The sequence below is a fragment of the Xenopus laevis genome, chromosome 9_10L, assembly GCF_017654675.1.
Source record: "Xenopus laevis strain J_2021 chromosome 9_10L, Xenopus_laevis_v10.1, whole genome shotgun sequence".
Classification (NCBI taxonomy): Eukaryota; Metazoa; Chordata; class Amphibia; order Anura; family Pipidae; genus Xenopus; species Xenopus laevis.
This window is the reverse complement of record NC_054387.1, coordinates 90,148,909-90,173,565: the sequence shown is the minus strand read 5'-3', so window position 1 is coordinate 90,173,565 and position 24,657 is coordinate 90,148,909. Positions and strand designations below refer to the sequence as shown.

Here is a 24,657-nt window from a genome sequence, read left to right as displayed (position 1 = left end):
CGACTGTCAAAGTTAGATTTACTGCAATTCGTTTGCTCGAACGATCAAAGGAAAAAACGATTCGAAGGATTGTAATCCATCTATCGAACGATTTTCCTTCGACCAAAAATTTGTTAGAAAGCCTATGGGGACCTTCCATTGACCTAACATTGAGGTTCGGTAGGTTTTACTTGGCGAAGTAGGGGGTTGAAGTTTTTTTAAAGAGACAGTACTTCGACTATCGAATGGTCGAATAGTTGAACGATTTTTAGTGTGAATCGTTCGATTCAAAGTCGAAGGTCGAAGTAGCCAATTCGATGGTCGAAGTAGCCAAAAAATCATTCGAAATTCAACGTTTTTTTTATTCTATTCCTTCACTCGAACTAAGTAAATGTGCCCCCTACAGTCTAATATATTGCAGTCTGTATATTTCTGGCTCCCATGTTCAGTCTTTTGCCTGTTTCACTTTTACACTCACACATTTAAATACCAAAAAACATATTGTTCCCAACCAGGGGCTCGCGAGCAACATGTGGCCTCAAAGCAGGTGTTTTTTTTGTTTGTTTTTTAATTTCTAGGCTTGGAGAAAAGATTTAGTTGCATAAAAACCAGGTGTACTGCCAAACAGCACTTCCTGTAAACTGCCAGTCCACATAGGGGCTACCAATACCCAATCACAGCCCTTATTTGGTACACCCAGGAACTTTTTTCATGCTTGCTCCCTACCTCTTTTTACACTTAAATATGTCTCATGGCTAAACACCCAGAAATGTGGAATTAACCTTGTGAGCCAACAGATAATGGGGTGCAATAAAAATAATGCAGCCATATCCATATACCCAGAAACTATGAGCAACAAGATGTTAGGTAGGTGTTATTTGAGTGAAGGGTTGAACTTGACAGGCATGACATTGTTGCTCAATTATTAGTAATTAATCCTACAGTCGCCATTTTTAGCTACAAAAACATAGGTCAAAATTAGGCCATTGTTATGATATAATGAGTTCATTACTTAACTTGCGTTACTATAATAATCACTTGACACTGCTCGAGTTGAGCTTGGTGGTTATGATAAACCTGAAACAGAGATTATTTACCGTTGAGTTTCAGAATTACATCCCTGTAAAAACAAAACCTAAATAAAACCACAGTGTGGTTTCACAAACATGATAAAAAAGGTAGAATTTTTAGTTGAGGGGAATGGGTGAGAACACGTGAACCGAAAATGTTCTTATGCTTGTCTGTTAGCCGCAGTTACCTAAAAGAAAACTCATAAACAGTATAATTCATACTTTAACTCTACCCAAAGCTAAATAATATTATTCACAATTAACAAAATGGCTATGTAACATGTTTTCCTTATTTTTACAAGGCACTAGCTGTGTTATATCTGACAAGCTGATGGTTGACACAAGGCAAATTTCTTGTTTCAGAAGCATAAGAAATCTTAAATTCTAACACAGCTTCATGTCCTCCTACACATATTTCTTGAATTTCTTATGGTAAACTGACATACAATTGAAACCTCATGTGTTTCAAAAAATAAGCACAGGAAAATTCAGGACATCAAATGCATAAACATGCTGTATGTACGTTATATCACTCAGAAGTGTCAGTCCCTAACAATAATGGGAATGGTCCCCTTCTAGCATGAGGCAAACAATGTCACGACTGGTCTTTCTTTATTATTGCTCATTTTTGTTTATTTAATTGAATGTACCTTTTGTTCTATTATGTGGATGATAGACGTCCACTTTCCCTAGCAACTGGACAGTGGTTGATTGGCAGACTAGGAAATGAACAGGAGAAAGCTTGAACAACAAAAGAAAAACAGACATTTTTAAAAAGGCCATTGTAGAGAGGCCAAAACTAAAGATGAGTAATGCAAATATGAAGAAAGAAGCCCATGTGCAATTTAACTCAGAATAGGCAGTATTCATTAATGGTGTTCTACAAAGAAGGCTCACCCAGCATATTCCCACACAAGTGCAAGTATATGTGAAATAGTTTGTAGTGATCTGCGAATTTCTCCCCTTTTTGTTTAGCCGGAAAATTCGTGAATTTCCAGCAAAGTTTGTGAAACAGCGAAAAATTGGTGAAAAATTGGTGAAATTTGAAAATAGACGCCGGCGTCAATTTTGGATGCGATTCCGAAAAGTTGCTCGCAGTAATGTCAATGGGCTTCCGACAGCACGTTAATTTTGACGCAAGCGCCCAAAATGTTTTGACAATGGCGAATTTTCTCCGGCGTTTCACCAATTTATTCACCGGCGGTGAAACGCAGAAATTCGTTTCGAATTCACACCAGGCAAATTTATTCGCCCATCACTAGTAGTTAGTGCTTTACTTAATGTTTTGTTCTGGTTCAGTTCTGGTCTTGCACTTGTGATCATTAATAAGCCCTGTTATGTTCAAATAGTGTCACAAATCATGACCTTTTCAGTTGCTTTCTATTTTATACTTTAAACATTTTTCTTACATGTATATTTAAAAAATGTTTTTTATTTTCCTAGCCTGTTCCCAGTAGCCGATCATCCACCCTGGTGGCTGAATTTGATAGAAGTTGCTTGTATTTCACAGCAGCAGTACCTTGAAACCAAACAAAGCAAGTTCCCTTCTTTGCCAGAAATAAATGTATCAATCTGCTCTGTAAAAGATGCAAGTAAGGCTTAAGAGAAATGTAGCAAATAGCAAGTTTAGCAAGTTTGTTTAGTTTAACAACCTGACTTGATATGCCTAACAGAGCAATAGTTTTTTGGCTGGAACTGGACAAGAAGGCGCAAGCAATTCTACAACTATAACAACTTAATAAAAACAGAAGACCAAATTGATATTCTAGGTTGCTTAGAATAATATAATAAGGAAGTAACTGTAGTGACTTGTGATATACTATTTGAAAACATGTTTTGTAGGTAGGTGAACTGCCTATTTAAATGGAAAAAAGTATTTGTAACCCAATAAATGTGCAGGCAGCCAGACTGTGGTGTAAAACATGTTGCTACAATATTTTAGATGCCTGGAGAAGGATTTTCCAGGCAGAAATTCAGGGTAAGTCCATGAGGTTTGAGCCAAGCGTTGCACTAAATCAGTGATCCCCAACAATTGGATTGTGAGTAACATGTTGCTCTCCAATCCCTTGGATGTTGCTCTCAGTGGCCTCAAAGCAGGTGATTATTTTTGAATTCCTGACTTGGAGGCAAGTTTTGATTGCTTGAAAATCAGGTGTACTGCCAAACAGAGCCTCTTGTAGCTGTCAGTCCACAAAGGGGCTACTAAATGGCCAATTACAGCACATATTTTGCTCCACCCACAAACATTTTTAATGCTTACCAACTTATTTTTACATCTGAATGTTGCTCATCGGTAAAAAAAAAAGTTTTGGGACTCCCGCACTAAAGTAATTTACTTAAGTTATACTTGGAACAGATATATAGAAATAATTTCCACGCTACCTTAACATTACTTGACCTCTTTTCAGAGCCCTCAAAATAACCCTCACTAAGATTTTTTACTAAGATATATTTTTTAACCAAGTAGTTTCCCCACAGATAGGCAGGTGCCCTCAAGTTACATTGCACAGCTGTGGGCCTTCAGTTAGACATCTGCAAGGATTGCTGTTAAGTAACAGGAATAACTGGAGTGCAGTGTTTTATACTCAAAATAAAAGACACCATCCAATATGGCTTATAAAGCTCAATATACAGTAGCTAGTTTTATACAGTAATTAAATACTAATGAAACATAGAAAATAACATGTATCTGAGTTTCCCCATTGAAAATGCAGTAACAAATACATACATTTAGCAAGAATGGGTCTAAATAAGCCCATTATGAAGGAAAATAAAGGTGCGCCATATAGAATTTTGAGCGACCCAAATATACAGAAGTTTCTGTGGTTGAAGTGCCATTATGTGAAACAAACTGATAAGTGGCATGATTCATATGTATTCTCAAATTGTCTCAGAATATCACAGAATATACATGTACATCATACTAAGGGGGATCAGAATATTTTTGGGACTTCTCCCACTGACTTATATATAACCTTGGCAGTTCTGAGATGGATGATTTTCGAATTCAGTATTTTTCCATCCTAGGGGTATAATAAATCCAGAAAAAAAATTAGGTTTTTTTACACTAAAAATGTGGATTTTATAGTCAAAAAAACTCAAATTTTTCGAGTTTTTAGCATTTGGACTTTAATAAATAACCCCCTAATTTTAATTCAAAGGTGAACAACCCCTTTAACCCATAATCGTCTATGGATTTCTGAGGACCGCAGGAGTGAATAAAAATGATGGCGGAGATAGAAGCATAGATAAAAAAAAGTAGTAAAACTAAGTCTGAAAGATAATTGAAAAAGGAGAACACTATTAAAAAATAAAGCAAGAAAGAGAGAATATGAAGAAAAAAGCAGGGAAGACAGAGAGAGAGAAAAAACAAAGCATAGAAGAGAAAAGATAGGCAGAATTATATATCTTACTATAATTTGTGTAAGTTGTGGCAAAAAAAAATTTGCCCACTATCTTGATTTTTTCCCCCATGATTTCTAAAACTTGTATCTCGGCAGGTTTTAGGTGGCAAGTGAGTCATAATTCAAAAAAGGATTACGTTCTGAGTAATAACAGATAATATATCAAAACACATTTGTACAAGTCTGAGTTTTTCACAGCTTGGCTTCATGCATATTACACCTTGCCAGAAAAATATGCTTTCTATGATGAAGTAAGCAGATATCAGCTACATGTATGTCATGCTTTGTTAAATAGAGCAATAAAGTACCATGTATATATGCCAGTATGTATACCATAAGATGTCTTCCTGCACATTTGGGGAATGGTAACCAAAAAAAAAAAAGTGCAATTCTTTGGTATGTCATGCAGCAATGTATATTCTTCTTCTATGCTTATCTTGACATACTTAATATGTAAACCATAATCTGTTGTGTTTATGAAAACCCAATAAAACATCGTTGAAAACAATGAAAAAAATTTGTAAAAATTGCATGATTCGGGTTTTCACTTGTTTTTGTCAGGTTTTTTTCACGATCTGATTTATTCAAGTTATTTTATTAATAAATAAGGCTAAATCAAGCATGGGAGTTTGGGTGAGCTCTTTTATTTTAAAGGAGAATTCAACTCTGTAGAAAAAACACCCATACCTCCCCACCCCACATAGACCCCCTCCCTCCTCCCCCAGTCTAACTGCCCCTCTGGGTAAATGCCCCATACTTTATACTTATCCCTCGGCGCAGATTCTAATCCATCCGGGTCCTCGGTAAACTGACTGGGAGATCGGTACGTCAGCATATGCACAGTTGGAGCAGTTTTCCGGTTTGGACAACTGCACATGCGTCGAATTGGACGGAAATTGCCAAAGAGCCAGAAGAAAACGCGAAGACCCGGAAGATGGCTGCCGTGAAGTCCGATGCCAGAATCTGCGACGTGGGGTACGTATAAAGTATGGGGCGTTTCCCCGGGGGGAATTCTCCTTTAATTATGAAATAAATTCAGATTTTAGTAAATAGCCTCTAAAGTTGGGAATCAGAGGAGGCAGGATGGAGACTTTGGCAACTATGTGGAAGCACAAAAGTGTATTTGGGCACAAGCACCTTAATGAATCGTATCAATACACACTATCCATTGCTTCCGTTTTAAAGCGCTCGCATTTGTGGGTGCAATCATAAATGACCCCCTATACCAAATCTAACATCAATAGAAAAAAAGATTGTAGATTTTTCCATTTGCGCCACTGCATGTATGTGATAAAATATCTTATTGCATTTATTTTGTGCTAAAAATAATGGCACCACCTTCAAGTAGGCCTTGAAGTGCAATTAACATTTGCTGTGTGATAACAAAATACTTTTTTTGTTCTTATTTTTGCAAATTTAATTTGCATCTGTTATTGCATACCACCAAAAACCTTTAATTACCAGCCTCCAAATGTGCAGTGTCCAGTAAGACATCTTCCGGCATACTTAGGGCACATGTCTACCAGCTATAGCTGGGACACTCAGAAAGGAAACTGGAGCTCATCATATTGAATAAGAGGATTTAGTTGGAAAAGTGTGTGAGAGGGAATGGAAAAAAGGGCATTTATGAAAGTAAGAATGGAAGAAAAAGAGGTATCCAGAAGAATATAAAATTATTACAAATTAAAGAACACTCATGTGTCCAGAATAAATGATGCATGTAATAAAAAACAAACAATGGTTTACAACTTCAGAGCAGAACAATTAAATACAGTGCTTTTATGTTTATTGTAAAAACAAATATACAACAAAATTACAAATGTAATAAAAATAAAAATAAATCTGCCCCCCTCCTTCCCAGAACTGAGTACAACAGACTATTAAATGTAGTCTGTCCCAGGCCAAAAGTGCTCACTAAATGACTACTAAATGACTCACACCTAGTAAACGCCATAGTTACTAGGTGTTATACAATATCTTTATTATATAATAATATAACAAAAAAATGTTTGTTGTCCCAAACTGCCCAGTAGGATAGACATAAAGTATGAACTAACAAAAAATATATTCCTTTGTCAATATGTGAAAATGTTTTTTCTTTCTGCCAATAGGAGTGGGACAACATGGGCTTGTACTCCAGGAACTGCCTATTCAGTATTGCAATAGAAACTGAAATTTGTCTTCTGACAGTTGTCTATATTAACCATGATAGTTTTTTTTAATGGTTTGATGTTTTGCTGAAACCGTTGAGCCAACTAATGGCTTGTATCATTTTGTGACGAATCTTCACCATTTGTTTTCTTTTGAAGAAAGATGCACAGGTCCCACTTATGTTATTAGTTTGATTGAGAGTTTTATTGTGCCTGATGGTGAACAAACATGAAACTGAAAGAGAGGAAAAGACGAATGGATTAAGGGGGATAGGGGGAAAAATGTGTTTTTCACCCTTTGACGCCCTTACCCTGTTTGACACCCTCATTAACTGGTTTCATCATAATAACTGATTAATATTTATTCTTGCACATCTGACTTAGCTTCAAACGATCTCAGCATAGAAGATATTTTAAAGGAAAACTATACCCCCAAAATGAATACTGAAGCAACAGATAGTTTATATCAAATTGAATGACATATTAAAGAATCTTACCAAACTGTAATATTTATTTACATAAATATTGCCCTTTTACATCTCTTGCCTTGAACCACCATTTCGTGACTCTATCTGTGCTGTCTCAGAGATCACCTGACCAGAAATACTACAACACTAACTGTAACAGGAAGAAGTGAGGAAGCAAAAGGCAGAACTCTGTCTGTTAATTGGCTCATGTGACCTTACATGTGGTTTGTATGTGTGCACAGTGAATCTTATGATCCCAGGGGGCGGCCCTTATTTTTTATAATGGCAATTTTCTATTTATGATTACCCAATGGCACATACTACTAAAAAAGTATATTATTATGATAATAGTTCATTTACATGAAGCAGGGTTTTACACATGAGCTGTTTTACTCAGTATCTTTTAATAGAGACCTACATTGTTTGGGGGGCATAGTTTTCCTTTAATGTAACTTTTTTACATAAGGCTTCATGTGAATACATGACAACATACACAAAATATTTCTACCCTGAACTATAACAGGTGATGTGACTTTTCTGAACTTGCAGGAACCTGTAAAATGAAAGGGGCTGTTGTATATTACATTTTTCTGCATTATAATGTACCTTTGCTTCCCTCATCATAGTTCGAACTCATAGCCTGTAAAAGAAAAGAGAAAAATGTTAGAATAAAACTCACCAACTTGTATATTGAATGTGATGATCAGGCTGTACTGGAAAAATACATAAGTCCACAAAACAATCACTCTGATTCACCCTGAGACCTACATTCTTTTTTTCCATTAAAAACAAAATATCTGAGGCAGTGCTCTCCACAAAAACAGAAAACAGAACGACTTACACTGTCTTCAGTTGCATAGCACTCTTATCTATAAGCTCTGCTGAAAAGAAACACTGTCAGTGCCATAACTACAGAGGAAGCAGACGACCCCATGGTTTTGGGGAGGGGCTCGAAATAACAGAGTGTGTGGATATCATGTAGTGTTTACTCCAGAAGCACTTTTGCTGAACAGTTGGTTGATTGTTTTGGTTCCTCGTAGTTCCATTTGAAGTTATTGCACAATAGCGTGGTTCTGTGTGCGCACCCCCTAGGTTTCTACATTTGCCATGTTGTCAGAGCAAGAAGCAGAGTGACCCTACGATTAACAACTGTGGAATGTTTGTCAGGTTTCACTTTTAAACAGTCTTGCACAGGGAAACTGCCAGATTATTCTTGAGAGAACATTGGTGGTATAAATGGCTGGTGTGACATGTTCCTAAGATTCCAAACTAAACAGTTTAACTAAAACTGAAGACTAATTAAAAAGTATCAATAAACAAAAATACATGCAACATCCCTTTTCACAAACATATTCTGGAAATGTTGATTTTTACCAGCAAAAATATAATATTTGTGAAAAAAAACCTGTATAAATAATTGTAAGGTTTTCTTAATTGTTTTAAATTCCTTCTTATCACTGGTATAAAGACATTCAATTTATTGAACAAACCATTGGTGTATTTACCATATAGGCCAAAGCCCAGTGCAGCAGAAATTAATACAATATACAGTATGTGTGTGTGGGGGGGTATTTACACACATTTTGCACATGAGCCCTTTATGAACAACCCCAACACTTTTTATTACTATAATTACAGTATAGTTAGGCATTTTAAAATGTTGGGTTACTATTAGTCAAATTCCTTTGTCAAGTGTTGATAACATGGTGCTGGTAATGGGTTTTGATGGTGAAAAAAGAAAGGCAGTGATCTTTTCCCAAAATTTTCACACGACTTTGTAACAATAAAGCATCTTTAAAACTTAAAATCCATCCTTTTATTTTTTCTGTTCTTTCTTTCTCTAAACATATGTGAACCCCAACAGGAGATGGCAGTGTTTTTAGGCTGGATCCCCCAGGCATAGGATTGGTGCATTTCATTTGCTAGGCTGGAATCTTGCCTTCAGTGATAAGGTGCTGCTGATAGTTGCAACATCATTTATTATATTATTACTATTCAGCACCCACTAAGGACACAGCTCTCTCTCGTCCCCATAAAATGCAAGGCTCTAAACACAGCCAACTCCTCAGAGAACCTGGAATACAGGCCCTGGGTCCAGACTGCAGGATATTGTACAAATCTATAGGGGAATAACATGGCAAAAATATGTGCAATACTAATGGTGTTTCCTTTGCATGTGTTTAATATGGGTTTGCGAACATGAAATTATTTAGCAACCTTTTTGTCAGTGGGGAAAAAAAAAAAGATTGGATGTTTCACAATTAAATGAAATTTGTTTGCCCTAAAAACGACCTATAAACAGGTCTTAAAAAAATCGCATTGTAATAACTGTCTGATTGATATTGAAATGCAAAATGTTTCTGTCTTTTTCATAGACAAATACAAGAGTCCTCTGCACTCAACCCATTATCAATATATTAAGGACATTGAAACATTTTGTACATGCAGCTACTAAAAAATGTCTTACCCTTTTAACAAAACAGGGATTGTTTGTCCATAAATTGCAATTTATTCAAGCTGGCCAACTACATTGGTGTGGCCAGTTCCTACACTCAACTTCTGATTCAACTCAGCATCTGATTCATTAAGGGGCTGATTTATCAAGGGTAGAATTGAAAATTTGAAGTAAAAAAATCCAAACTTTGAGCTATTTTTTGTGTACTTTGACTAGGGAATAGTCCAAATTCGATTTGAATTGGAAAAATATTTGAATATCCAAATTCATCATGTACGGTCTCTTTAAAAATTTGCCTTCGACCATTCGCTATCTAAAACCTGCGGAATTGCAGTTTTAGCCTATGGGGGACCTCAAAGAAAAGTGATCCCCAACCAATAGCTCGTGAGCAACATGTTGCTCTGCAACCCCTTGGATGTTGCTCCCAGTGGCCTCAAAGCAGATGCTTATTTTTAAATTCCAAGCAAGTTTTGGTTGTATAAAAACCAGCTGTACTGCCAAACAGAGCCTCAATGTAGGTTGACAATCCACATAGGGGCTACTAAATGGCCAATCACAGCCCTTATTTGGCACCCCAGGAACATTTTTCATGCTAGTGTTGCTCCCCAACTCCTTTTACTTCTGAAAGTTGCTCACAGGTTCAAAAGGTTGGGGATCCCTGTCCTAGAACCTATTTGGAGTTAATTGGTGGACTTTGTAAAATGTACGTTTTATTTTGAAAATACTTTGAATTGAATTTGATCGAATACGATCTTACTTCGATTTCAAACGATCGAATACAACCTATTCACCTGCAAAAAAAACCCTGATTTTTTTAAATAAGTTTTGGTTGGTCTTTTTTTATTCAAATTTCGAAGTTATGGGAGTTCAAAATAATTCCCATTACTTCGAAATTCGACCCCTAACAACTGAATGTACAAAACTGCAAGTAAGATTAAAAGTTATTAAAAGTTATTCTTACCTTTATTGTAGTTTCTATAGAAACTAGAGCATTCCTTTTTTATTAGGCTAATATATATTTTTATTATTATTAATTTTATTATTATTAGCATGTATTTATAAAACACCAATATATTCCACATCAATGTATAAGGGAAAGTTTCACATTAAGTGAATGCCTTCCCATAAATAACTGTACATATTAACAAAAACAAGCATTTCGGTAGTTAGTTAACTTTTTTGTTTATCATTTTCCAAAAAAAACTTTCCTTTTTTTGTTATGCAAAAAATTCAATTTTTTTGTAGTTTAGTTATGATAAACCATTGAGTTCTAGCACAAGAACAGAAGTTAATCATTACTTGAAAACCTACCGGGTTATTTATTACTATTGAATTACCTTGGAATAATTGGACGTTTAGCTGGATTGACAGATGCCATTGGCATGTATTCGCTGTTGCATTCATTATTCTGGGTATTGTTTTGGGCTGTCTTGGGCCGATACTGTAAAATAAGCAATGCTACAATAAAGATTGATACATTTTTTTACAAGCACCCACATAACAATAAGGCCAGTAAGACAAGCAGCATCTGACACTGGGTTGTGCAAATGGTAGATTTGCACCACACATATTGATACACAGGTATGGGATAGGTTATCCAAAACCCCATTATCCAGAAAGCTCAGAATTACGGAAAGGCCGTAGACTCCATTTTATCCAAATAATCCAAATCTTTTTCTTTGTAATAATAAAATAGTACCTTGTACTTGATCCAAACTAAGATATAATTAATACTTATTGGAAGCAAAACCAGCCTATTGGGTTTATTTAATGCTTACAGGATTTTTTAGTAGACTTAAGGTATGATGATCTAAATTAGGAAAGATGCATTATCCAGAAAACCCCAGGTTTCAAGAATTCAGGATAATATGTCTCATAGATGTATGATGCAGATATCCTGAGATCTCAGAAAATTTGGCATGAAAATGCATATTTTTTGCATTTCTGCTCCAGCTGATCCCAAGCAAGTCCATACTCAAGATCGATGGAAGGGAGCAGATCAGCCTATTTTCTTCCTTGGGGGAACTTCACTAGCAGAGAAAACATTGAATGTGACACTGTCCTTAGTTGTCAGGGTATTAGCCCACCACTTGCATGCCCCCCCCCATTATAATTGAGTAAAATAACTAACTCCAGGGTGCAGCCTTAAAAAAGGTTGTAAAATGCCAATGTTTTATAAATTATCCTCCCCATTGAACATACATACCCTATTTTGGCTCCAAAGACAGAATGTTAAAATGCAGCAAAGAAATAGAAATCCAGCAAGACCAGTCAAAATCCATATAATAAATACTTGCATTCCATCGCACTGTTGTAAATCTAAAAGAAAAGGGTTATAAATATATTAATATTATGCTGGAGACGGATACAGCAAACTAGTTCGAATTTAGCACCAAACTGGGGTTTTAGTTTTTATTTTTTCACATAGGGATCATTATGAGAATATTCAACTGAACTGCTAGAAGGGATAAGAGCAAAACAAATGGATTAATTAAAAATTAAAAGCCAATAGAAAACATATTTCAACCTTTAAATCTAACTCATCAGCCCATATCTTTGGCCTGCGAACTGCCATCTCATTAATGAATTCCAACCCTTTAACTTGAGCCTGAAAAATATACTCATGGCACTTACTTTGGATGCAGCATGATACAGTGTAACCATGTGGCTTGGTACAAAATAGATGCAATGATCTCTTCTATTAAAATATTCGTCTCCTCGTTGATTTCTGTAGCTCAACCTTGTGACTAATGTTTTACCATATAAAATAAATTTAATTAAACTTTCAGCCCAAAATCTAATCAGAGTCAAAGTATGTACATAAAAAAACAAGGTCAAAAAATCTAACTACCTGTACTGTACCTGTACTTTCTTTTTTTAATACTGAATTAGAACTTTAGACATCCAACCTGCCTGTCTAGTGTTAAAGAATACAGGACTTAAAGGGATACTGTCATGGGAAAAAAACTTTTTTTCAAAATGCATCAGGTAATATTGCTGCTCCAACATAATTCTGCACTGAAATTTGTTTCTCAAAAAAGCAAACTGTTTTTTTTATATTTAATTTTGAAGTCTGACATGGGGCTAGACATATTTTCAATTTCCCAGTTGCCCCCAGTCATGTGACTTGTGTGTATATTGTAGAATGATTTAGTTGCAGTGTAAACAGTGTCATTTAGAAATAAAAACTACATCATAAAAATCATGACAGAATTCCTTTAAGTCTCTGCCTGCAATACATTGGGGAAACTATAGCATTTTTGAAGACATGAGGGAATGGGCAATGCCAAGAATTTAAAAATCAACTCTTTTCCAAATGGAAATTTTTAACAACCTACTCTATGTACTGCCCTATGACATACTGTGATTAATAAAACTTGTACTCTTCACTCTTCCAACCCCCATACATTTGTTTGTTAGCAGGTACAAGCAAGTTCTTGGCCTCAATAAACCAGTCCCGTGAACAACATTATATAGCTATCTTGCAAGAAAGGAGTCCACATTATTTGGCTATTATATAGACAGGATTTTCTTTATATATATAATCAGGATCACCTAATTAAAACAAACCAGGACTGGTTTCTGTTTGGTGCCCTGGACAAGAGTATTTCTAATGGAGACCTTTAAAGTAGTTTAAAACAGCAAGGCTCTTTTTGCATCAAGAGCTATAAATAAAATATACCCTTACCTAGTACTATCAAAAGCTTTTTGCCCAAGCCATTTTATTGATTCACTTGGGGATATTTGAAAAATGCTCTAGGCAATCCATATAAAGTAGTTACATTGAAAATGAGTTGAAGGTGACCAGTAAATATTTTTCAGGAATATGGTTGAAAGTAGAAGCATCTACTGCGTGTTTTTAGAGATATAATAGTACATGCCTCATGTTCCCATGATTAAGAGGGCACTCCATTGGATTCAGTTAGGACTTGCCTTGATAAGAGTTGCACTTTAACCTTATAACTGTTTAAAAATTAAGGATAGTCCCTGCCCTCATGAAGCTTCCTCTTGAATTCTCAATTGGCTACAAGCTTTTTGCCAGGGATGATGATGATGGTGCAGCTGCTTTGGGGGAGAAGATGGCAGGAGGATTGGAGGAGATTTAAAACCAAGTGTGGGGGAGGTGGTGCAGTAAAAGATTCCATTGAAGATAGGTTAGATGACGTAGTGGGCATACAAAGGGAAATGGGGGGAGGAGATTTGTTTGGGGGTACTCTTAAGGATAGGGAGGACCACATGGTGTATTTACAAAATTCTCACTCTAATTCTCACTCTGGTTCCAGTATGAAATGTATGCTTTCAAATACAAGGAGTCTAAATGGTAACATGGGAGAGCTGGAGGTGCTGGCACTGGAGGGAAAATATGATGTGATTGGTGTTGCTGAAACTTGGCTGAATGTGTCGCATGACTGGGCAGTTAATATCAGTGACTATACTTTGTTTCAGAGGGACAGGGGCAATAGAAAAGGAGGAGGGGTTGTTCACAAGGGAGAAGAACTACTTAAAGGGTGATATGATAACTATGTATAAATATGGGGATCTTAAATTAACCTCTCTAATGCTTTATTTACCAGAAGAAAAGTTCTGTCTTAATATTCAGAAGGGGTTTTTTACAGTGAGAGCTGTGAAGATGTGGAAAATTGTGGCTGATACATTAGATAGCTTTAAGAAGGGGTTGGATGACTTTTTAGCAAGTCAGGGGATTCAGGGTTATGAAAGATAGCTCTCTCCGGCTCTCAGAACAAGCTGATCAAGAGACTAGTCCGATTGCCATCTTGAAATCAGAAAGCAGTTTTCCCCGTTTGAGGCAAATTGGAGAGGCTTCATGGGTTTTTTTTGGCCTTCCTCTGGATCAACTAGCATTTAGACATTTAGGTTATATATAGACTTAAAAGGATGAACTTGATGGACAAGAGTCTTTTTTCAAATTATTATGTTACTACATATGCAATACTCCTGAATGAAAATTCCCATGCTAAATCTCATAAAAGTATTCCCCTACATCTCATGCAGTTAGGCATGGACATCTTATAAAAGATGAATTTAACTATGCATGTTAGGGGGGCTTTCCCATCTCCATATTATGACTTCACATTTTAACAAAATCAGAATATATATGAATTTAAAAAGTTTTTTTTTTTTTTTTTGCTAAATCAGTAGATCTTACCATGGATGTAAACATAAGTCTCATTTATGATAACACTTCGGAACGGAGGGGGAAAAAAAATCCTAATCTCACAAGTGTAATTATCTGTGTGCTTGATGTCAAAATTGGATAGAGTGAAAGAAATGCTGTTATCATTGGATGTAGTCCAGTTACATGTAGGTTTGTCATTCCAGCTATAAAAGGTGGTATTTTTTCTATCAGTGTACACCATGCACACTTCCTGTTTCTTATTGCCTTTCGTCAAGGTTAGATTAAACGTGGAATCCATTGGAGGTACATATTGGCAGAGAAGGTAAGGCTCACCATCTCGTGATGCAATGACTACTTTTGGGTAGCTCTCGGACAGCTGTGCTGGAATATAGAAGAAACAACTTTAAGCATATATGTATGTCTTCTATACGCCTGCGGCGTATTGCATAAAGTTTAATCATCCATAAGAAAAACAGAAAACCACAAAGATTACAATGATTGTCATTTCTGGGAACTGAGATACAGTCTCAGTTTGGTTATGGTGTATATTACATTCCTGCCTTTTATCTTCTTACTAGATGTATGAGCTCATTGAACTACGCCTACATATGAAAGTACAGAAAATGTTACTGGAAATGTATTGAAGTTTGCTTTGTTGAAGCAGTTGGGCTTGGGATCCCCCTGAATTTATATGCAAATATCCAGTCAGGAGTTTTGGAGAGATATCTTGAGGACATATTTATGAAATGATGGGTTTATTTTTACAACAAAAAAGGTAATATTTAATAGTTATTTTTACATCTGCGGCATTAATATTAAAGGCAAGCTACCCCTTTTGGGTAGATTTCAAGGTAAAGGCTGTGGGTGCACTATGATAACACTGTGTATACCTGCCTTCTGCCAGAACTTACAGAAACACCCACAGTCAAAAACTGTGTTAAGCAGTTGATGTACTAAGCAAAGCTGCATATTTTGTATATATAATTACACTATTTTGCTGTTTATGTCATTTACTATGTAACTTTAATAGAGATAAGTTAGGCTAGGCATCAATTAGCATAATCTATTCTTTGAGAATTTTCACGAACGTTCCTGAGCGTAACCCACCTAAACGAAAGGTTAACTTGCTTAGCTACAAAAGGTACAGGATCCTGACTTACTATTGTGTGCTACTTTGCCCTCTCACTGGGACTAACAACAAGAAAAAGGTGAATGTGCTTTTTCTTCGAATCTTTGTTAGTATCAAGACTGAAAACGTAGAGCCTAACAAACATATTCCCCTGTACCTTTCATTTTTTGTGCAGCTATACTCCCTTCATGGCACCACTTATAGCACATACAGCAAAACTGAGTATCCTCCTTTCAGCATATTGTCAGTAACAAAACAAGAATGTTCCACTGCACAGACAATGTGATAATAGATATGGGGCTATGTGTTTAGATGAAAGCTACATAAAGATGGAGAAATATTTGAAGGGGTTATATACCACCTTGTTCAGTGAACTACTAGTATTTTTTTGCATAAATTACCATTGCAAATTTTGCACAGATAAGTAGACTAGTTCATTATGCAGGCAGATTATTTGTGTACTAATTATCTACATTGCAAGGGTCAAACATGGAGTAGCTTCAGTTTGCCAATTTATCCTATGTAGCTCAAGAAATAACAAAAACCATAGATTTTTCAAAATTAAAATAGGCAAAATGTATTTTCAACACAATCCCTATTCATTGCACTCCCTTTAAACCATATTAACAAGTAAAACATAAATCAGATCCTACTGTATACGTTTGTTCTACAATTATTCAACAACATTCCTTAACAAACATCAATGGTTATATAGATTTGGTACAGCTTGGTTGAGTTGGTACAACCTCCTGTATTTTAAAACATTGCTATTGTACGTTGTAAAAAAAAAAATAAAGAACAGGAATATTAGAAATCATAATTATCTTACCATGCAGCACCAGCAAAATAAACAGAGAAAACTCAGGCAGTTTTACATTCATAATGGGGCTGGAACATCAGCCTGTGTCAGGTTTGAAATCTTAACAATACGTTTTTGTAACTCCAGATAAAGGAAATGACTACTTCTGCCACTATTTGTATAGGGCATATTTTACAGCAAAGCTGCATCAGCTATTTCATTTTGCCTTGATGTGGCTGTTGTTATGCTCAGCAGGTGCACAAAAATAAACTCCGTGTTCCAGAGGGGAAAAAAAAGTACATTAAAGGGAAAATATACCCCATTTTTGGCATGAGCTTATTCAGCTGGGCTTATATAGAAAAGGTGCCTGAATGTCTAATAAATATTATTTTTTTCCTACCCTAATGTACCTGATTCCACAGATTGAGTAATTTCCCAGTACCCCTTAGACATACAAACTACCCCTTCCCTTGTTTCATTATGAAGTGATGGATTCTGCAACTTAGGGGCCCATTTATTAAACCTCAAATTTTTCTGGTCAAATATTTAAAGGGGAAATTTGTGCACCACCCACTATGGAAAGCAGAGGGACTTCTAGTTTAAATTCTATCATTTCACAAGGGAACATAGTAAAGTAGGGGTCGAATTGCATATTCTGTCATGATTTTTATGGTGTAGTTTTTATTTATTTTACACTTCAAATAATTCACTCTACCATATAAAATTTATTCCTGAACCAACAAATGTATTTTTTTTTTAGTTGTGATATTTGTGTGTAGACATTCATCTCAGGCTATTTTGCTTGATCCTGCACTTTCAGAAAGAACCAGCACTTCATTATGGAACTGCTTTCAGATAAGCTATTGTTTCTCCAACTCAATGGAACTAAAGGGGTTGCAATCGGACTTGGAATTTTAATACTGAGTGCTATTCTCATATCTACCAGGGAGCTGTTATCTTGTTGTATTCCCATTGTTTTGCTGATTGGATGCTGGGGGGGAGTCAATATCAATTCAACTTGCAGTGCAGCAGTCACATGACTGAAGGCACCTAAGAAACTGACAATGGAGCTCATTTATAAACACTAGGCAAACAAAAAAACCTGTTAACTCTTTTGAAAATGGGTTCCAGTGCAGAAGTCTGCTGGAGCAGCACTACTAACTGATGCATTTTGAAAAAAAAACAAAAAAAAAAAAAACACGTTTTCCCATTACCGAATCATTCATGGGGATGGGCAACTGGTGCCTGGAATGGACACACATCATGGTTTCCTTTCAATTTGTTATGGAAAAAGTCCAAGCTGCCAACGCACACTCAGGCCCTCTTGAAAATAAAGTATCCCTGGTGCTCAGTAAAAGGGTTTCGGTGGCCCCACAACTGTTGCAAGAAAAGATTCCCTGGCACACAGGTACTGCTGGCAGGATGAAAAACCTTTAAATTTATTAATGTGGCATGCAACGTTTCAGGGACAACCCCTTTATTAAGCATTATGCTTGATAAAGGGGTTGTCCCCGAAATGTTGCATGCCGCATTAATAAATTTAAAGGTTTTTCACCCTGCCAGCAGTACCTGTGTGCCAGGGAATCTTTTCTTCCTTTCAATTTGTGAAATCAGTTTGTGTAGAAAGAGAATACCTGAAAGTGGAGATATTTTTTAAAGGGGTGATTAACCTTCAAGTTAACTTTTAGTATGTTATAAAATGGGTTATTCTAAGTAATTCTTCGATTGGTCTTCATTATTTGTTTTTTTGTTTTTTTTTTAGAGTTTTTGAATTATTTGCCTTCTTCTTCTGATTCTCTCCAGCTTTCAAATGGGGGTCACTGACCCCATATAAGAACAAATGCTCTCTAAGACTACAAATGTATTGTTATTGCTATTTTGTATTACTCATCTTCCTATTCAGGACCTCTCTTATTCATATTCCAGTCTCTTATTCTAATTAGTGCATAGTAACTAGGGTAATTTTAACCATAGCAACCAGATTGCTGAAATTGCAAACTGGAGAGGTGCTGAATAAAAAGCTAAATAACTGAAAAACCACAAATAATAAAACAGTAAAACCAAATGCAAATTACTCAGAATATCACTCTCTACATCAGACTAAAAGTTCATTCAAAGGGGAATAACCCCTTTAAGCATTTTGCTACACAAGCCCAAGCGAATGAGTTTATGTAAAAAAGGATGGTATCTTTGGGTAAATAACATAATAACTTCCTGTCCCATGACATTTGCAAAATCAGCTAGATAAGCAGTTGTCTCACCATCCTTCTCCTATTTAGCCCAAGTAGTGACTCATTGTCTAGCTGGGTGTCTAGAGGCGTTTTCTTTTTTGCAGTAACCAATAAAAACCCATAAGCACAGATGATGGCCTACAGAATATCTTCCAGACAGGAGCCTGCCCTACAATAAGCTACACAAATAATAACTGGTAAATAATCAAAAACGTTCTCTGCACTGCCTTAGCTGTATTATCGAATGCATCAAATCCTCTTCCGCTATCCTGACATAGACTGATAAATTCCAAAATGAGGAGAGCACTCAAAAGTAGCAAAAATAGAAAAAAAAAAAGGTGTGGTGTCACACTTGATAAAGGGTTTAAAGACCCGAAACATGTCGTGTAGTTGCCTTGAATAAATGTATCCATAGCATATTTTTGCTACTTTTGAGTGCTCTCCTCATTTTGGAATTTATCAATAACTGGTAAATATTTAGGCATAAAAGAAAGAGAAAGATTGCCAGCATACAGTCTGCCTTTAAACATAATTATTACAATGAGGTGTTAGTAGCACACTTTGGCCATAATAATGTAAGCGTACGTGCCACATTACGGCCCCTCATTGAACAGGAGAAATACACTGCCTATTAACATTCTTAGGGGGTTATGCCATAAAAGGCACTAAGTTTGCCCAAGAACAGTAACCCATAGGAACCAATCAGCAGAAAGCATTTACTGGTCACATCTTATTGGTTGCTATGGCTTACTCCTCCAGGGCAAACTTAGTGCTTTTTATTACAAATGGGGGTAAGTCTGTAAGAAATCTTAAAATTAAGTTTCCCAGCAAATAGTGAGGTTGCATAGCAAGACCCATGTTGCATTTAATTTTAACTCAGGAGCTCTAGTGAGCAAGCTGGGAGCAAGTCTATTAACACTCCCTTAAGTAGTTCCTTATTCTAATGGCTGATCTGCAGCTAGAAACAATATTCGGCAACAATTTGTACATGAAACACAGAAAGAAACCACCAGCGCTCAGTCTAATCCAAACTGTCGCATTGCTATTCGCACCTGTCTGATGCTAAACTGGTGGCACAAGTGACACTTTAAATAACCAATGTCCAGAAAACCATTTCAGTAGCTGCCAACCACAGACTGTCAGGGGCAGGGGTGCAGTAATATAAATGAAAAAATGTTGTACACTTTTTTGCTCTCTTTATTTAAAAACCATCATGGTACGGAGGGAAATGGTAATGCAGGACAGGGGGGCCACTGATTGAAGCTCTTGCCTAGGGTGCCGAAGGATGCCACTCATATGTGAAAAAAGCTAAGTCATATAAGACATAAATCCCCTAAATCCATATGCCTACTCCTCCCCTGTGTATAATACATTACCTCAGCATATGATTAAACACCTTAGGGGCCACTAACAATCATTTTCAATTGCTAACAAACCCCCAGAACAAATACCAAAGTATGACACACACAGGGAGCATAGGGAAGGCAGAACAGAGCAGGAGACAGGAAAATCAGAACCATTCTAAGATGTACTACATACAGTGACACAGTGCTGGTGTCCGATTAGCATTTTGAAAAAGGTGTGAACAGGAGAACAATGTGGGCAGTTTCAGTCTCAGGTGTAAACAGTACAAGGGTTGTGGGGGTGTGAACAATAGAGGTGTCACAAGTATGAACAATACAGAAGATTACAGTCTGAATTTGAGGTTTAGACAATGCAGGGACCTTTTAAAATGTACATATGGTAAACAGACACAGCAGGCAGATTTTGATGAGGAGGGCCATATAAGGGAGGGGGGCAGTTGGACAGCCCTGAATTAGCCCTTTGTGCTGGTCACAAACTAATGAAATGTACTGAAAGTAATGCCCCTTTATAGACGTCAATGTTTAAATCGCTTTATATCATCATTTGCACCCTTTAATGCGTTCAACTTTACGATAGCTTTTAGTATGCATTAGAACAGGGGTCTTTCTTAGTAATCCGGGAGGCCGATGGTGGAGCCCGCTCCAGCACGGCATCTCATTGTTGGTGGCTAGCTCTCGCGAGATTTCGGAAACCTGCCCGAAGCTTCTATTAGAGAAAACAATTTACTCATGTACAGAGCGCTGACTAAAACATATCGAGGGATGCATTTTGCAGTATCAGTTCTGCTTTATTTCTGCATACAGTGAGTTACATGCAGTGGGTGTGTAGACAAGTCCTACGCGTTTTGTGCCCCTATACCAGGCACTTCCTCAGGGTTCAAAGTGCATCACGTGTGAGAGTGTTTAAATAGTCTTACAAATTCATTCAATCAATCAACCATTTAAAGGTAAAGTGCATGTGAACAGAATATTTAAAAATGTTACATACACAATAGTGAGATACAGAAAACCATCAATGCGATTAGTGTGTAGATTACATAAAGTGCAAGTGCTATATGATAATCTATTGTGCCATATCTTTTACTATTACTATAATGATCTCAATTTTTTTAAAAATGACAGATTAAAATTTGCTATGTACAATCATATTATGTTGCATGTACTTGTGCATTGTGATGTGTATATAATTCATAAATAAGTTAAATTACCTAATCAATCTAGATCTCTTGAATTCATAGAGACTTTCACTACATATATAATTCATAAATAAATTTAAATGAATTAAACAATTAACCATTCCATGAATTCATAAAAACAATTACATGAATTAGATGTTTTTCCTTATTTCACTATTCTTTATTCTATCCTGGCAGTGGTAGTGCTTTGGTATATATTATTACTTTAAGTTTACCAAACACGTGAAGCATACCTCTATTTATTTGGAATAATATTTTATGGTTCAGGGGATATCCAATGTACATTTTGTATTTCTACTATATGTCGGTCTATTTTATTTTGGTTATTATAATTATCGCAGTTCACTTAATTGTTCATTATTTATGTATGAATAAATGTAAATCTCCAATATTGGTTATTTTTTTTATATTACAATTAATCCAAATAATACCTGATATCACATTCTTTAGAATTTGCTTTTAATTGGTCTCTATTTAGCAGTTTTCAATTACTTGCCTTCCACTACTGCCTCTTTTGAGCTTTCAAAGGGGAGTCTATGACTCCTGCAGCCAGACAAAATGATTATCTATTCAAGTCCTCTCCCATCCATATTCCAATCTCTCATTCAAACCACAGCCTGCCTGTCAGGGTGAATTGGACTAAAGCAACCAGATAGCTGCTGAAAATACAAACAGGATAGTTGCTAAAGAAAGTTATAATTCCAGTTCCACAAGACCAACTGAAAATTGTCCACTATTTATAACAGAATAAAAGTTAATTTAAAGTGGTGGTTTCCCTTTAAGTTAATTTTTAGAATGGCCAATTCTAAGCAAATTTTCAGTTTGTATTCATTAATTAATTTTAAAGGGTTTTAAATATTTGCCTTCTTCTGAATCTTTCCATCTTTCAAATGGGGGGGTCACTGACCCCATCTAAAAATAAAAAGCTTTGTAAGGATACAAATGTATATCACTATTTTTTGTTATTCGTCTTTCTAGTCAGGCCCTCTGCTATTCATATTCAAGTCTCTTATTCAAATCAGTGCATGGTTTCTAGGTTAATTTGGATCCTAGCAACCAGACTGCTGAAACTGCCAACTGGAGAGCTGCTGAATAAAAAGCGAAGTAGCTCAAAAACCACAAATAAAAAATTAAAACGAAATGCAAATTATCTCATAATATCACTCTCTACTTCATACTAACATTTAATTTAAAAGTGAACAACCCCTTAAATAGTGAACAAAGCCTTTAACCCAGCATTTTCATGGGAGGCCTGTTAAGCATTTCTCAGAATATTGTGTGTGGGAAGGGTTAAGATACTGGCCATATTATTCACGTTTCTGTGAAAACAGCAGACAAACATCACCAGTGATGTAGCCCATAGCAATAAGATTATAACAGTCACATATAAGTTAGAAAACAAAAGCAAAGATCTGATTGGTTGCTTAGTGCAACATCGCTGTTGATGCTGATCTCCAATGGAAATGCAAGTAAGTTGCAGGTAAAACTTAGTCCCTGTGTAAAATGTATAATGAAGCAATAGAATTCTTAATGAATCAGATGAAATTTGAGCATAGGACTGGCCAGATATGGGATGACTTTGACGTATAATATGATAATGGGTTGAGTGCAGAGGACTCTTGCATTTGTCTATATGTATTTTGTGGTCACAGCCTCATTGCACCCCCGCCTAATGGTTTTAAAAACTAGTGGTGAGCACAACTTTCCCTTGTTTGCTTCAAGCCCCCACCCATGAAAGTATAATCCGTGGACCAACCTGATAACCATTTGGTGTTCGGATTGGAAGTTGATGACACAGAACTTCTATACAGAGGTCAGTGACAAAATGTTCTGGACAAATAGAACTCAAATGAACAACAATTTGACACCATGTGTGGCAGATTTATTTAAATCCACCAATTAAACAAATTAACAAATAAAACAAAAGAACCAACAACAATCTGAATAAAAGCGCATCCAATTAAAACTTAACAACATTGCTTATTTGTTGGTATCATTTAGCGGATAACTGTAAGCAAATTCAAAACACTTCATCATTTTGCATTGGGGCTTACTGAAAGCTATGAGATTGCTCCTACAAAAGCAGCAGGACAGCAATGATTTCAGTAACATCATTAATTAAAACAGAAATAAAAATCTCATTCATAAAAGTTTTACATTATATGGTTATGTGAAGCTTCCCAGGAACAACAGAGCTATACCATTCATAGCGATTGTGTTAGGATTCTATTGTCAGAGAGACGTTTAAAGGGGTCCTTCTTTTCGAATTAAACATGAAATTCAAATTTATTTTTTTTTATTAAAACATTCATAACAAAAATCTCAATCAAATATTGCCTGTCCCTCACAGGCATACTTTCACTTTCCATTCAGCACTTACTAGATGTCACTGCACTCCCCACATTCCCGCTCTCTCTTTACCATGTAATTGTGTAGCCAGCGCATGGGGATGGACATCTCAAGATTAGACGATGCAAGGATTGTCTTAATAACAGTGTCCACAAAATACCTCCAGCCTGCTTGCTAGAAGTATGAATTCCCAGACCAAAGGAAACAGGATTCAATCCAGGATTCGGCCTTTTTCAGCAGGATTTGGATTTGGCCAAATCCTTGTGCCTGGCTGAACCGAATCCAAATCCTAATTTGCATATGTAAATTAGGGGTGGGAAGAGAAATGACGCAACTTTTCGTCACAAAACATGGAAGTAAAAAAATGTTTTCCGCTTTTTCCTCGTCTGCCCCTAATTTGCATATGCACATTAGAATTCAGTTCGGTATTCGTACAAATCTTTCATGAAGGATTCAGGTATTTTGCCAAATCCAAAATAGTGGATTCGGGCATACATATATGCAAATGATTTATATAATGTAATTAAAGTTTATTTTGCTTGCATAACATGATAAAACAGGATTTGGAATAATTTTTTTGGGTGGCAGGTCCCCTTTGAGGATTATTTTGTGTGATGTTTACAATAAGTTCCTTCCTTTTCAGTGATGCGATGGAGCACTTGTGGAAGTTAACTCTTCTGCTAGGCACATATATGGCTGAAGCAAATGGTTCTTTTCCATTTTAAAAACAACCACTATTTCACTTATGAAATCTCATCTATATCTCCCCTTGCTTAAATTATAGATCTGTTTCTATAACATTTTTAAAAGTGGCACAGAACAATATACACTTTTTGTTAATACATAAATACATACACTACACGTATGTAAACATATATTTAGATTTGTGCATGCACTCTATTTACATATTCACATGTACAATCTTTA

General features: G+C 36.1%; 1 protein-coding gene across 1 annotated transcript; it reads right to left on the bottom strand.

The window, feature by feature from the left end:
* Positions 1–6,222: 6,222 nt before the first annotated feature.
* LOC108701862 (inducible T-cell costimulator) lies at positions 6,223–18,000 on the bottom strand. Its single transcript, XM_041577120.1, has 6 exons — positions 16,621–18,000; positions 14,693–15,043; positions 11,732–11,844; positions 10,863–10,966; positions 7,677–7,710; positions 6,223–6,838 (listed from the first exon to the last, which is right to left on the bottom strand). Exons 1-5 carry the CDS (start codon positions 16,670–16,672, stop codon positions 7,704–7,706), a joined length of 627 nt encoding a protein of 208 aa, XP_041433054.1. The 5' UTR covers positions 16,673–18,000; the 3' UTR covers positions 6,223–6,838; positions 7,677–7,703.
* Between the last annotated feature and the right edge of the window lie 6,657 nt (positions 18,001–24,657).

What these genes read in the sequence shown, in the direction of transcription:
- LOC108701862 (XM_041577120.1), bottom strand. Translation starts at nt 16,672, where the DNA reads ATGAATGTAAAACTGCCTGAGTTTTCTCTGTTTATTTTGCTGGTGCTG. An exon ending in GACTTATGTTTACATCCATG is followed by an intron (nt 11,845 to 14,692) that starts GTAAGATCTACT and finishes CTTTTCTTTTAG; the next exon opens with ATTTACAACAGTGCGATGGA. An exon ending in GTCTTTGGAGCCAAAATAGG is followed by an intron (nt 10,967 to 11,731) that starts GTATGTATGTTC and finishes CTTATTTTACAG; the next exon opens with TATCGGCCCAAGACAGCCCA.